General features: G+C 42.8%; 1 protein-coding gene across 1 annotated transcript in view; it reads left to right on the forward strand.

Moving 5' to 3' along the window:
- LOC103187373 overlaps window positions 1–16,522 on the forward strand; it is a 68,564-nt gene that overhangs the window by 50,669 nt on the left and 1,373 nt on the right. Inside the window, exons 15-16 of the mRNA XM_042346876.1 lie at window positions 2,716–2,843; window positions 5,261–5,377. Coding sequence (XP_042202810.1) covers window positions 2,716–2,843; window positions 5,261–5,377 — 245 coding nt within the window. The remainder of the gene's footprint in view (window positions 1–2,715; window positions 2,844–5,260; window positions 5,378–16,522) is intronic.

Consider the following 16,522-nt stretch of genomic DNA (forward strand, 5'->3'; position numbering starts at 1 on the left):
CATTCCCACTCATTCCTAATATATTCTTGATCTTAGAAGCCTCGTTGTTCTTAAACCGGATGGTAACTCTCAGAGTAAGTATTTTGAATGGTCGCTATATTCCGACTATACAAGCATTGTATTTACCTTTTTTTAAGTGGCCACATTTATGTAGCTCCTGTGTGGAGGATTCCTGTCTGTCCTCAATTTCTGCAGCGGCACAGTGGAGTGGGCACGCAGGCTACCAGTCTGAGATCTCACTGAAGGTTGGCCCTCTTCCTTAGTTTGTAGATAGTGTAATAGTGAGTGACTGTTTTTGTCTTCAGTTTGTTACCTGATTTTCAGCAAAGGTGGCACAAGCTTAACATTAGTCTAAATGTAATTAAGATAATACTAACATATGACCTATAAATCCCTCCATGGTCTTGCACCTCCCTACCTCTGTGACCTCTGTCAACTCTGCTGACCTGGTCACTCCCTTTGCTCAGTGAGTAATGACCAGCTTCATGTTCCCCACCCCCCCACCATCCACCCACCATCAGCGGGTGGGCGATCCTCCTTTCTGCTGCGACTATCTGGAACTCCATCCTGGGGTCCTTCTGATTTGCTCCCTCTCTCCTCTTCCCCCCCCACCACGCTTGGGTGTATATTCAACAACATTGCGAATGGGCTTTGAAACGTCCTCCCAACCTTAAAGGTGATATGTAAATTGTAATGTATCGAGTGACACAAATGCTTGAGTCCACTCTCTGGTATAATTTTAAGCACTCCAAAATCCTATGCCACGTAACTGAGTATATAAATGCAGTTGTTGTTGTGGTATTCTGAAGATTTTTGCACATAACCGATTATCGGAAATCATAACTAACATTACAACAACAAGAAAATTACATTTATACAGCGCCTTTCACATCAGGAGGATGTCCCAAGGCGCTGGACAGTCAGTGTTATGGACCCGAGCTGGGGGTCGGGATTGGGGAGGGTGGAGGGCAAGGGGTGTACAAGGATGATCGAAAGCACGGACAAAGAGCAGGGTCTTGAGATGGGTCTTAAAGGAGGCAAGAGAGGGGGCGGGGCGGAGGAATTTCGGGATGGAGTTCCAGAGGGTGGGGGCAGAGTGGCAGAAGGCTTGCCCGCCAATGGGCGGGCGAGTATGGGGCGGGCAGGCCGGAGCCCACTGAGCGGAGGGAGTGGGCAGGACGGTAGGGGGTTAGGAAGTTGCAGAGGTAAGGGGGAGCAAGGCCATGGAGGGCTTTGAGGTGAGGACCAGGGTCTTGAACTGTATCCTCTGTGTGATGGGAAGCCAGTGGAGTCATGCGAGGATGGGGCGGACAGGGTCACGGAGCCTGGTGCGGGAGAGGACGCGGGCTACTGAGTTCTGGATGAGCTGCAGCCTATGGAGGGAACAGTTGGGGAGGCTGTCAAGCAAGTAGTTTGCTTATTCAAGCCTCAATGTTATGAATGTGTGTATGACTATTTCAGTGGCCTGCGGTGTGAGACAGTAGTGAAGCCGGGCGATGTTGCAGAGATGGGAGAAGGCAGAGTGGGTCATGACACAGATGTGGGGTATAAAGGATAGTTGAGGGTCAAACAAGACCCCCAAGGTTCCAGACTGGCTTAGCAAGGTGGAGTGTGCAACCATGGGTGATAACGCTGTCAGTGCCTGAGGTGTGGAGGCGCTGACAGGAGCCAATCAGGAGCGCCTCGGTCTTGTTGACATTCAACTGAAGAAAATTAGCTCTTATTCAGGACTTTATGTCTGACTGACATTTCTGTCAGGACAGCAGTGATCCTGAAGTCAAGGGTGGAGGCAGAGAGATAGGGTTGGGTATCATTCACATACATTGAAGTGGATGTTGACCCCATGTCTGCGGATGATGTCACCAAGATGGAGCATATAGATATTGAAGAGGAGGGAACCAAGGACAGAGCCCTGAGGAATGCTGCAAGAGACGGTGCGGGGGCTAGAGGAGAAACCGTTTGTGGAGATGAAGTGGAGCTGGTGTGAGAGGTATGATCTGAACCATTCAAGAACAGAGACAAGAGGTGAGACGAGACGCGGTGGATGAGGATAGAGTGGTCAATGGTATTGAAGGCAACAGAGAGGGCAAGGAGGATGAGGAGGCAGTGGGAGCCCTGGTCGCAGATGGACAGAATGTCATTTGTCACTTTGACCAAGGCTGTTTCTGTGCTGTGGACGGCACAAAACCCGATTGGAGGGGTTCGTGAAGGAAGTGGCGATTGAGGAAGTAAAGAAGCTGGGAAGCAACGACTCGTTCCAGGACTTTGGAGAGGAAAGGGAAATGGGGCGGAGTTTGAGAGCAGGAATTATACAATGCAAAGAGACAAATGAATGAGTGATTATTCCCCTGTAATTATTTCCACTCTGTCAGCACCTTGGCCCGTCCCTCAATGGGTAAGGCGCTGTATAAATACAATTTGTAGTTGTTGTTCCACTTACCCACTAGGTATGGTTTGTAGCATTACAAATTTATATGTTACATTTGGGTTTTATTTGTGAAATTTATGAACTATTCGCTCATGGTGCTGTATGAATCTAAACTGTAATTATCTTGCTTTCGGTTACTGGAAGGAAATTCCTTATTGAAGATTTCCATTAAAAATCACGGCATTTTCTGGGGCTGTTTGCTGTAGCTTACAGAAAGGAGCACAGTAGACCCAGCAAAGAAAACCAGAGTCAGTACAGATACCAATGAGACAGTGCTGTTTTTGCAGGTTCGGGACCACGTGGTGCATCATGTTGTCAGACAGTGCCCAAAGATGGAACGCCTCACTCTCAGCTCCTGCCTACAGGTGACAGATGTCAGCCTGGTTGAAATAAGCACATACTTACCTACCATAAGGTAAGAAAGGCATCCACTGATTTTAGAAGGTTACGATTAATTGAGGTGTTGGCATGCTACACCACAGAGTGGTAAGATGCAGTTTCGGGGCTGTGATTTCTTACAAGTGGTGACTCATAGGAATTGAGGGAAAAATCAAAGGGAAAGTCAACTCCTCATCACTCCCTACTGGCTAGCTGTACATTGACGCTCAGTTGAAAGCCTGGAGGCTCTTCTTGGCTGAGGAAAAGGAAAGTATTGTTTCAAAAAATGAAATGATCAAAAAACGACGGCTTGAATTGAATTTACAATTGTAAACGGATTGAATGAGATGGATGTTGATAACCTATTTCCACTTGTTGGTGAGTCCAGAGTGAGGAGCATTAATAAAGGATAGCCAGTGGTAGATCTAATAGGAAGTTTAGGAGGAACTTCTTTACACAGAGGGTGGTGAGAACGTGGAATTCATTGCCGGCAGCTGTGGATGGCACAAAAAGGATCAATGGATTGAAGAGAAATCGTTTCTTGGTATTTTTTTGTTGCATATCTGTGGGAGAAGAAAATAGAAGGGAAAGGAGAGGGAATAGGTGGGGTGGGAGATCTTGTAGAGCAAAAACACTGGCATGGATTAGTTGGGCCGAATGGCCTGTTCCTGTGCTCAACACTCTATGTAACTCTATATAACATTATGTAAAGTAGCCATAAGGCACTTCCAGTCATTCATGAGGAAGTGTTTTTTCGATCACATTTATAAAGAGGCATTGACCTGCCTTTGAGCTATTGGAAACTTATGGAATTTCAGAAGTTGCCAATAGCTCAAAGGCAGGTCAATGCCTCTTTTATTGCTGTGAACGTAATAAATGGGTCAAGGTTAAGGATTTTGTTCTATTTTTGAAAAACAGAAACAAAGAAACCAACAGTGTTGACTTTGTGTAAATAGACCTGTAGCACTTGCGTTTGAGATTGTGAAAGCAAATGTCACCTCCTCTATATGTAAAGTAGTCATTAGCAATCATCAGGAGGCTTCCTCCACCTGAGTTAAAATCCAGCCCTTTTCTGCATCATTATGCTGGATTTTTCTTGCACGTAACCCACAAAATGACCATGTGCAGCCGATGGAATGATGTGAACGCCTTAAGATAATGTTATGCACACAGGTGTGGGCACCATGGAAACCAATCCAAATGGGTTATCAACCAAACTGGGCAGTAACCAGGCCAAAACGCACACATTCGTAAAAGGACCAATGAAACGTCACTCAGTGACTCATATCTGAGTGTGTGAGTCATGGCTGAACAGAATTGAGTGTGTCTTTAGGCTTCCATTAGATAACGACAAGATATAGCAATTGCTGGGTGTTAGATCCCACTGTTGCTCATTTTCTTTTTAGTTTGTAGTCAAAAGGTTTCACCTGGAAATGTTAAATAATAACAGATGTAATGTATTACTGTCAATAACTGAATTCAGAAATCCACTGGATGTTGCTCCTGATAACCCTTCAAGGCAAAATGTGTGCAGAGATGGCAGGAGCTGAGAATTTTTTCCTTTGGAACAGCGAAGTTTAAGAGCGTGACAGATAGAGGGCTCCAAAATTATGAGGGGTTTTCATAGTCAGCAGAGAGACTTTATTTCCACTGGTCAGTGAATGAGTGACTTCATTTTAAGATAATTAGCAAATGGTAGGTTAGAAGAATTTTTTTTCACACAGTGTGGTTAGGATATGGAATGCTCTGCCGGGAGTGGTGGTTGCGGCAGGCTCCATATTATCTTTCAAAAGAGAACCAGATGAATACCTACAAAAGAGTAAACTACAGGGCAGAAAGGACTCAAAGGATTGCTCTTAAAGAAGCCGGCACAAACAAAATAGTCCAAATGGCCTTCTACTGTACTTTAAATTTAATATTGTATAATATTTGGGGTAGCCTGAGCTTGGCAAGCAGCAGAAGCTTGCCATGTTCTCCAGTAGGTTTAGGTGGTTAAACTCCAACAGTACCTACTCAATGCACACTTTAGAGTCCCCAAACTTTGGCTCTTGCCAGACTGCAACAAAACTCTCCAGGATTAGGAAAGCAAGGTGCATTCCTTTGGGAGACTTCAGCACACTCCATGCCAGACAAACGGCAGCCATGTGTTGTCTTAAAGTTTGGTTCAGAGATTCTGTTGCATGGATTCTGATGAAAATAAGAATCTTTTATAGAATTGAAGCTTTATTTTCAGTAATTTTACAAATCCATATTTATTGCAGTTCTGGGAGTTAATGGATTTGTTCACTTTGAGATTGATGACTAAGAAAAGAAAGAGAACATCCTGCTGCCCTTAGGCGAGTAATCTATATTTATAGTGATGAAAGATATGAAAGATCACGGCCAGGGAGCTGCATATTGACCTATGCTGTGTGTTTGATGTCGCTGAGGTCTTCTTTGTCTTCCTACAAATAGACACCTTGATGTCAGTGGCTGTAAGAAAATAACAGATACAGGAGTTCAGGCCATAGCCATGGGCTGCCAACAACTGCAATACCTCGACCTCAGCTCCACAGCAGCTAGCAAAAGGGGGTAAGTGATCACAATCGCACTGAATATGAGAAAAAAATACAACTACAGAAATGATGTCTGTAACATGTCAGACTACTTTATAGAAACAATTTCAAAGGATGAATTTCACAAGTTTCTCCCAGTCCAGCTGAAGGCAATTCACAATCTAAAGACAACAAGTTTTAAAACGAATCAATTCGGCAAACTCATTAGCCCCATTGATGTACTGTAATAAAACAACATAATAATACAGTCTGATAACCCCACTTAATACCTCAGATCATAACAGACACTGTGCTGGGTCAGGACTAAATGTTCCAATTAACATTTTACTTTTTAACAGCTTTCAGCTCAGGACTTTTTGTTTATGACCTGTTTTATTCAGGCTTTAATCATTATGTGTCCTTTCTATTTATGGCAGCTGAACTCTTCTGTTATTATCTCCAGTATTCAATGTGTTTGATCGTATGAGGACTTACATTGAGCTTTAGTCAATTAAAACTTGTAATTTTGATGATTAATATTTGGAAAGTTGTGTGTGCACTTAGTGTATGGGGGGGACAGGGAGTGGGTGGGGGGATTAATATGCTATGATATCACAAAGATGTGGTCTTTTTGTGTCCTGATATAGTGACTGTCTTGGCCCTGAAGCTCCCTGGTTTGTGAAGAATGTTTGTTCGTTCCAGATTGTTCAGAATTAAATTGCCGCCATTTTTAAAATCTATCCTTTCAAACGTGCTTTCAACCACTTTCCCCGGGCTTCCCCTGCCCAACCCCCACCCCCCTTTAGGATCCCAGTCAGCTGTGGGAAACGACATGCTTTCCTAACTTGAAAGGTGCTACGTCAAATACAAGGATTATTGTTAATATTTTTTATTTTCCTGATCCTTGTGAACTGGAAGTCATAGCCAATGTTTTGCTATTGGGTTGTTTCGCAACTAAGCAAGGTCCAAAAGCAAGATTCTGGATGCAAAGTGGCGTTTGCTATTGTTCAGAACCATGGTTTTGTTTAGCAAATGCCACAATTTCAGGTGTAAAATTAAATTTGCTTTCCGAATAGTTATTTCCAGTTTTCAAATGCCATATTTTGATCCGATACAAGGCTCCAACTTTAACCCTTTAATTGCATTTAATTTGCTTTTAATTACACTCACCAATTTTTTTTTCTGAAGCAAGCAACATTGGTTTGTGTGATGTAAGATTCCACAAAACGGTTTCCAGTGTCAGTGAAGATGTGGAGCTCCGAAATGGCCTGCTGTAGTCTGGAGTTTAATCTGAACGTTAAGGGTCATTTGGCTTTGCTGAATGTAATTCAGAAAGAAAATATTTGGCTCCTTGTCTAGATTCCTTTGATTTGGATGAGATTCATTTGACGTGGATCAGTTTTTCCTTTCATGCCTCTTACATCTCATTCATTATAACAATATATAAGATGACGGGTGTAGGAATTGGCGCCAATAGAGTCTCGATGAGCCAAATTTTCTCTTGGGTAGTAATTTCTTTGTTTCTAATAATACTAATAACAGCACTTTGTTAAACATATCACATGTTCTTTTAGGAGGTGAGCAAAAGTTTACTAAAACCTTTACCTTTTACAATCTCTAACTAATATTATTTAGCAGTAGGATGAAGCTGTATTAATTGTGTTAATGTGATTACAGGGGACATTTCATACATGGCATTTGAAGTTTAAGATGTTACAGACAAGATTGCAATCTCTAGTTTTCGATCAATATCTGATATTTCATTATATGCATTAGTTAGTTGTTTCGCATGTGTGCTAATGACTAGAAGCAAAATGACTCATCAATAGATTATGTTTTGATGGAAGAAAGCATCTTTTGACAGACTTGCGTCAGTCTGCTCACAGCACTGCATTAATGGAACCAGTACCAGGTGTAATAAGCAAGCACTCTCTTCATCACCACTGCATCTATTCAATTCAGTTCAGGCTCTGAAGTGGTAGTTAATTAAAATACACAGATGAGCATAACTGAAGAAGCTGAGTGCTCTTTCACTCATTTTCAATTTCCATTTCTCAATAGAAGAGCATTAAAATTCCAGACCTGAGCTTCAGGGTTCTCATGGTAACAGCTTCTTTTTTTGTTCCTTCTTGTTTCTGTGATATTTTTTCAATCATGAAAGAATCATTGGATCAGGATCTCTCAGTAAATGTTTTCCTTCATCTCCACCTAATATTTAGTTTTGGGAAGAGCGCACAACTCTCCCTTTGAAACTGAATGACTTGCGAACTTGTGCTTCAATTTAGTGACTGAAATACTGACAGAAAATCACCCTTATTACTTGTCTGCAGTTAGCCTCTTTTAATCAAAACAAAGCCATACAAACAGTGGAGTAGAACTCACTGAAGGTCGCAGTCTTTACTGAAGCCCTACAATTTATTTTAGTTTGGCATTTTGCACCCTATTTTCTATAAAATATTTGATATAAATATTTGATATTACTGTGAAATGTTTTGAGATGTTTCGATGACATGATAAGGCCCTATATCAAATGCATGGATTATTATTATTATTTAGAACGGTGTGTCTTTATGGGGATTTGATTATCTTCTGCAATGCAGAAGTGGACATAGTACTGGTGTTGAGTTGGAAGTGTTCAATTACTGTACCTGCATTGGGATATCTACTGCCTGAGGCCCGTTAACAACAACAACAAGATTACATTTGTATAGCGCCTTTCACGTCAGGAGGATATCCCAACTATTCTGGTGTTAAATGTTGGACACTGAATTGTTGTAATATTAGAAAAAAATAATTTCAAATACATGCAGGTTCCCTTCCTACCAGCTTAGCGTTTTATAAACCTCTCTGAGGTCAATTTTCTAACAATACAAAAAGTACAGACTTCAGTCTTTTTTCCGTAATGAAGGAAACAAGAAGCCTCCACGTGACTTGTTCCTTGTCTAAAGCGGCCTGTAAGGGAGAGATTCCAAGTGCAAATGAACATTGAAGGCCTTGTCACCACTTGATTGTCTCGTGTACAAGGGTAGAAAAAAAAGCAGTGCTGAAGAATAAGTCACTTGCCTGTCCTCGTGGATGGATTGTGCATTAAAGAACATAAAGAAGAGTTACGGGTGAGGACAGGCCATTCAGCCCATCAAAGCACATCCTTCTAGTGCAGTTGTGGCCGACCGCTGGCATGTGATACGCCATCCCCTTGGTAGTGGCACGCAACACATTTTATGACTGGAGGCCACTGTTTGGAGGTTGCTGCTCCCTGGGCCCCGGGTACCGGGATCACCAGGACCAACGTGTGCTCAGGACAGTGAGGAAGGCCGGGCTGCAGAGGGGACGACAGTTTTACGCATGCAGCCGGCCATAGGGTGAGATCTCGGACCACCACTCTCAGTGCGTTTGTGTGGGTCAGTGGGAGATGAGGGGAGGGGAAGAGACCTGGTGAGGCAGGGTAATCGGGAGCCACAGAGGAGGAGAGGGAGCTGATACTCGCTGATTATTACATGTCCCCTCGCGAAACGTGGTGATAGTGTGACTGTGTGTGTGTGTGTCCTGAGTACCTGAAATACAGGGAGGTTGACATTTTGCTGTATTTGCAAGGCTCCTCCATATTCACATTCGTATTTTGCACTGTAATAACCTTGTTTTTTTAACTTCTGTTGTATATTATAATAGTAAATAATATTATGATAATAATAAATGATACAAACCCTCAATGCAGACGTCTTCAAGCGCTTTGCAGGGTCTCGCTGTAAAGTGTAGTGACTGAGTGATTTGCAGGCAGACGATTTTATCACAGCCACGTCTCCGTAAACAGCCGCGAGCAGTTTTACTGTCGGCCAGGAGATTGGGAAACTCTTTTCTCTTTTCCTTGACGGTACTGCGGGAGATATTTAACGTGAACCCTGAACAAGGCATGGATGGGAAGTGAGGTTTAACAGCTCCGGCAATGCAGTGCTTTCTCTCCCCAGCACTGCATTGGAGCATCAGCCTGGTCTCTGAGCTCAAAGTCCCTGAGGGGGTTTGAACCCACAACTTTCTGGCTCCGAGGTGAGAGTGAGAGCGACTGAGCTACTTAGCGACTGACACGTTTAGCTCAGATCGAGGGATTAATTGGGGGAAGATGAGAGTCACTAAAAGTGCTTTTGAGCCTAGATTTCTTCAGGTAATCACTCTGAATTGGAGTGATATTATGACCTGCTATGACTGGAAAGAGGAATGGTTGTGTTGCTTTGTTGGAAAAGTTTTGGAATGCAGGTTATTGAAGTACCATTTTATTATTCATAAGGAGGCTCTTTGCGCCCAAACTTTGGACTTCCCTTGTGTACCTGTGTACTTGTTGTGCATTGCATAAACAAAATTTGTGCGCGTGCATTAAACCGCCGAAAATTTCATAACTTGTTTGATGAAGATACAAATGAACAAAAAGCAAATTCAGAAGCCTCATTGAGTGATGTGTTTGATATTTTATTGTGAATTTCTTAATAAATACACTGCCTCACCCCTCAGGCTGCCGAAATCCTCACTCAGGCATTCATCATATTAAGGCTCGATTATGGAAATTCCCTCCTCATCGGCCTTCCCAACTCTTCCCTTCACAAGCTGCAGATCATACAAAACTCTGCAGCTCATGTACTTTTGCGCACCAGGCTCTTTGACCCCATCACTCCCACCCTCGCCCGACTCCAATGGCTCTCCATCCCTCAGAGGATTGAATTCAAGATCCTCATCCTCACTTTCAGGACCATTCATGGCCTTGCCTCCTCCTAGCTCTGTGACCTCCTGACTCCCTACCAACCTGCCCGCTCGTTCCGTTCAACGGGCTCCGGTCTGCTCCATGACTCCCGCCCGACCCGCCCTACCATTGGTGGCCGGGCTTTCAGCCTCTCTGCCCCCACACTCTGGAACTCCATCTCAGAGTCGCTTCGCTTCCTCCCTTGCCTCCTTCAAGGCCAGTCTCAAGACCATCCTCTTCGATTGTGCCTTTGGTCGCCCTCCCACCTCTTTGCTTTCTCTCACCCCTACCCCACCCCTCCCCCATGCTTGAGTCCTGACCCCTGACTGTCCAGTGCCTTGGGACGTCCTACTGACGTGAAAGGCGCTTTATAAATTTAATTTTGTTGTTGTTGTAGTTCGTTGCAGACAATTGTCAGTCCTTGAGTAAGGAAGATTTTGCTGAATTTGGATTTCACTGACTTCTATCTGAGGCCTGACATTCCACCTAATGTTTGCCTGTAAGGACAATGTGTCTTAAAATTCAAATTACTTAGAAATGTGTACAACTCACAAATTTTGTCTTATTCAGAAGCTGGTTTTCTATATTTCTTAAAATTATGAAGTATGCAGATTAAGACAGAATTTAAAATCGTCTTCAATTCTGCTCAATTCTATAATGCACTGCCTGAAAGGTGGAAAAAGATTCATTAACGACTTTCAAAAGGGAATTAGATAGGTACTTGAAAAGGGAAAAATTGCAAGGATATACGGAAAGAGTGGGGTAGTGGGACTGATTGGGTAGCTCTTCCAAAGAGCTGGCACAGGCACAATGGTCCGAATGGCCTCTTTCTGTGCTATAATATTCTATGATTCTATGATAGTAAATTTTAAGACAAAAAGTGATCCAATGGGCCAAACACTTTGAATTTTGCAAGTCTAGTCTTATTTTGGGGCTTATTTTAAAGTCATAGTCTCGGTTCACTCGATTTACACCATTAACTATTCTGTATACATCTATGAAATTCCGCCAGTTCTACTTAGAATGGAAACAATGAGACTCCACATCAGCCTTATAATACATACATACAACAGCAACAAACTGCACTTATATAACGCCCTCCATGCAGGGAAGGTTCTCAGAGCACTTAACAGTGGCGGAGCCTGACTCCGAACCGGGACGTGGGGTGGGGGGGAGTAGGCCATAAGCATGGTTGAAGAGGTAGGCCTTCAGGTGGGAGTTGGAAAAAGGGAGAGAGGGGGCAAGGCAGAGGGATCCAGAGAGTGTTCCAGAGTTTTGGGGCATAGTGGCTGAAAGCGCGACCTCCAGTGGTGGGGTGGAGGGTATGAGGGATGAGCAGGAGGCCAGTGCCAGTCGAGTGGAGGTGCCGGATGGTGGATTGGGGAGTGAGGAGGTCATAGAGGTAGGGAAGTCCCAGAGAGTGAAGGGATTTGGACATGAGCGTGAGGATTGTATAAAGCATTCTACAAAATACAATCACTGCAGTGCACTTCTGTGAAGCACTTTGAGATGTCTTGCCAATACGAAATGGAAGGATTATTATTATTATTTTTACCTCTCCCTTTAGAACTCATGGTTTACTGCTTTTTTTTTACATAGTCATGTTCATCCTCTCTAGTAAATACTTCCAGAGAATATTAATTTAATATTTTGTCGAACATATGATCTTCTTTAACACCATTGTCTTCTTTTTATCTATAACAGTTTAACTTTTTCCCTTCACCTCTCTTTACTGTTATGGCAGAGACCAAGTTTTGAAGTGGGAATGTAAACCAAGCAGCAACAAAACACTAAGATAAGCACAAATAAGGAGGCAAATATTAAATCCACCAAAAGGCTGGCACAGCAGTCCACACAGTAGGTTCTAGCAATGATGAACGTAAAGAGGTTATACGAATGAGGGAGGGGGCTAGCCTCACCTGATTATTTTACTGCTAATTCGAGTGCTATAGCAATCACTGACCTAGTGAAAACACACAACTTCAGCTTCATTATTGTATTACCATTATCTGCTTTAACGCCTCAAAATACAATTTAAACCTCTAAGCGCTGTGCAGTGTTAGGGTGCAGTGACACTTGAAGCCTCACTGCTGGTTTTGATGTGTTTTTAGGCAGCAGGTGGGTGACTCAGTCATTGTCTGAAAAACTAGTGTTTCGGGCTATTTATTCAGCCAACAAGAACACTTTAAATCAAATCTTGCTCTTATCACCACTCCGAAACAGACTACGCTTGCTGAAAAGAGATGAAAAAGTACATTTTAAAAAAAAAATCAAAGGGGAAAAAAGGTAGAGTTGAGTAGGTTAGGAAAAAATAACATATTGAGAATGCTCCATGTTAGGACTTTAAAATCATATTGTCTTGATTGACACTATAATGCATTCGGGGGAGTGTTGTATTTTTGACCATCCTTCTGATGAGACATTAAACCGAGTTCTTGACTGCCTATTCACGTGGGGGTTAAAGATTCCTTGGCACTTTTTGAAAGAAGAGGGGGTTTCTCCTGGTTTCCTGGGCAACTATATCCTAGATAAAATTGGTCACTCACTTCAGGTTCTGTCCTTGAATAGTTCAGTTCTTATATCTCACACCATCTCCAATTTGTCTCCGCCAACGGTTTCTCTTCCAGCCCCCGCACAGTCTATTGCTGTGTTCCTCAGGGCTCTGTCTTTGGTCCCCTCTTCGTCAACCTCTACATGCTCCCCCTTGGTGATATCATCTGCAGACATTAGGTCAACTTCCACATGTTTGCGGATGACACCCAACTCTACCTCTCTGCCTCCACCCTCGATTCCAGGACAACGATATCTTGACAGAATGTCTGTCAGACATCAAGTCCTGGATGAGAGCCAACTTTCTACAGCTGAATGTAAGAAAGACTGAGGCCCTCCTGATTGGCTCACGCCAACACCTCAGCACCTTAGGCACTGGCAGCATCAGTATCCACAATTGCACACGCCACCTCACCAAGCCAGTCAGGAAGCTGGGAGTCTTGTTCGACCCACAACTGTCTTTTCTCCCCCATGTCGTGCCACGACCCGCTCTGCCTTCTCCACCTCCGCAACATTGCCCAACTCCACCACTGCCTCCCGCCAAAACATTCATACACGCATTTGTCACCTCAAGGCTCGACTGCAGAAACTCCCTCCTTGTTGGCCTTCCCATCTCTTTCCTCCACAAACTGCAGATCATACGGAAATCTGCAGCTTGTGTCCTCTCCCGCACCAGGTTCCGTGACCCCATCATACCCTCCCTCATCCGACTCCATTGGCTCCCCATCCCTCAGAGGGTAGAATTCAAAATCCTCGTCCTCACTTTCAAAGCCTTGCCCCCTCCTACCTCTCTAACCTTCTGACTCCCTATCAACCTGTCCGCTCCCTCCATTCAGCAGGCTCCGGCTTGCTCCATGTCTCCATTGGTAGCCGGGCTTTCAGCCTCTCTGCCCCCACCCTTTGGAACTCCATCCCACAATCCCTTCACCTTGCTCCCTCCCTTGCCTCCTTCAAGGCACGACTCAAGACCCTCCTTTTCGACTGTACTTTCAGCCGCCTTCCTAGTTCTCTGCCCTCCCTCATCCCAACCCTGCCCCACCACGCTTAGGTCCTGATCCCTGACTGTTCAGCACCTTGGGATATCCTCCCATGGTGAAAGGTGCTTTACAAATGCAATTTTGTTGTTGTTCATGGTTGTTTATTGGACATTGCTCTGCTCAAATTGGCTGCTACATTATTTACTATAAAATCACTAACTACACTTTACAGAATATCCTGTGAAGCTCTTTGAGATGTCCTCCTGACATAATAATGCTTGCATTTGGTATAGTGCCTTATCACATCTTCGAGACATCTTAAAGTGCTTCACATAATATACTGTAAAGTGAATTGACTGTATATTTTGTGGATGAAATGCGGCAGCCAATTGTTCACAGTAATATCTCACAAACAGTTGTGCATTGAGTGACCAAATTATTTATTTTTCAAGTTAATTTTGAAGGAATTATTGGCCCAGGAAATGAAAGGTGCTTTATCAAATGTATGGATTATTTTTATTATAACCTGAATCCGCAGAGTGAGTAGACAACATGTATTGAGACTGCCATGTGGGTTTCATATAATTCAAGATGGACAATTGTTCCATTGTTTTCTTTCCCATTTTGCTCCTTTCTTTCAATACTCTAGTCTACGCTACTGTAATCCATGTGATGAAACACCCTCAAGCCCTATCAGGTAGAGCCTGTGGCAGATGTGCATTTTCTTGAATATGAATATATTTGAGCCAGAATCGTACTTTTATCTCCAGGTTGCCACTTGCAGTCTGGCTGAGAACTGATAAAATACATTGCAAAAGCACCAAAAAAGCTGGGCAAGAGAACCCGTTGTTGAGTCACATTTACTCTGAGCGTTTCTGTCTCCAATCATCAGTCCATTCATTGCCCACTCACTCTTGGTGTTCCTGCTTTGTATTGTCCTTTGGCACCAGTGCACTGAAAATCTTGATGCAGGATCAATATCTAATCAGTCAGTATAAAGAGAACGTCAAAGTCCTGTGAAAGGCAGGATATGTCAAGAATTATTGATGCTTGGATCAGCACTTCAGTACAACAAGCGTGAGTGTGTGATGTGTGCTTTGGAGTTCTGCTCAGAACATTTTGAGTGACACGAAAGTTTGTTGAGATTCCAGTTTTATTGAAATTATCACTGATACTATTCTTGCTCTTATACTACAGTTATGTAGCTTAGGATATTCAATGAATGCATTCATTGTCTTAGACGTTATAACTTAATAAGGGAACATATAACCCAAATGGGAACATAGATATAGGATAGCCACAAGAAGAGTGAAATGAGAGGTTAGGAAAATTGTTTCCACGCAGGGAGTTGTTCTGACGGTGAATGCCTTGCCATGTAAGATGATAGAGGCATAGTCCATTGTGGGTACCAAGAGGGAGGCAGACAGGTATATGAAAATTAGAGGCTTGAAGGACTGTGGGGATGGGGTATGGAGATAGGGCATGGCAGTGGGATTGAAAGGACAACTTGCTCTGAGAGCCAGTGCAGACTCAATGGGCTGAATGGCCTCCTTCTGTACTGTAAACTTCTATGATTCTAATTGCAGTGAATGGGTTATGTGGCCACAATGCGGTGTTTAATGCGTCCCATATTTCTTTTTAAAGAAAAATCTAGATTTTTTTTAAGGAGTTGCTTCAATTAAAAAAATTGCTTCACAAATACAGCAGTTAGAGAAGTAATGTATGTTGATCCACGGGATATAGCAAATACTTAAATAAATGATTTATATTACATGGTTACAGCTAATTCCGTACGAGTGGCTGATTTCCATATCCATGTTCAGCTTAAATCCCTGATGTAACCTGATGCACATTGTGTAATTGGTTATAGTTTCAATTAATTTGTTTAATCAGAATCCATTTGTGTAAGATGGAATCTCTCACCTGGAGTGTTTCTATGGGATGTCACAGGCACCAGGAAGTACAGGGTTCTGTTCTATTCATTGGATGTCACTCAGTGGGGCTACATTTCAATTACACACATTTATTACTGTCTCTAGAATGAAAGCCTGATTTTTGCAGTTGAAGGTGTGCAAAAAGATGTGTTACATATCTATGTGTGACTCCATGAATTAATACAGTAATATCCTTGGGATCCATGAGCTTAATGCAGACCAGGAAATCTAAAGTTGCAGTGACATAGGTAAAAGGGTAGCAGGAAGTGCTGCAAAACTTAATAAAATAAGTAATAATCTTTGCATTTGATATAGTGCCTTTCATATCAGAAACTTCTCAAAGATATAAGGTAATGAATAGTGACTGTATCTTATAGACGAATGCCGCAGACGATTTATGCATAACAATGTCCCACAAACAGCCATGAAGTGAATGAACAATTTTGGACCAATTTAGGGAATTATTTGCCAGGACACCAGGAGAAATTCCCTTCTCTTTTTAAGTATCACTATGGGATCATTAACTTCCACTGAATAGGCAGACATCTCATTTGAAAGACAGTACCTCCAACAAGCAACACACCTCCAATGTGTCACTGTAGACTATGAGAGTTCAAAGTCCCAATGTGGGGCTTGAGCCCCCAACCTTCTGACTCAGAGGTGAGAATGCAACCAACTAAGCCAGGCTGATGTCCAACATCACAATATAATATTTACTACAGTTTTAGATTGGAAACACATTGTTACAATATGTTCTTAATAAAGACTTTTGAACGGACTTTTATGACTCTTTGAAGCTCAAATCTAATCTAGCTATAACTATGATATTGTAACCTATAAAACGTGATTGAAACTCAAACGTGGAGTCCTGTAGCTCAGTGGTTAGAGCACTCGCTTTGCAAGCGAGAGACCTGAGTTCAATTCCAGGCAGGGCGAAACCTTGGGCAAGTTTCCTTACTCCACACGCCTAATAATAATCCCTCCAAAAAACA

The sequence above is a fragment of the Callorhinchus milii genome, unplaced genomic scaffold (assembly GCF_018977255.1).
Source record: "Callorhinchus milii isolate IMCB2004 unplaced genomic scaffold, IMCB_Cmil_1.0 Scaffold1, whole genome shotgun sequence".
NCBI lineage: Eukaryota > Metazoa > Chordata > Chondrichthyes > Chimaeriformes > Callorhinchidae > Callorhinchus > Callorhinchus milii.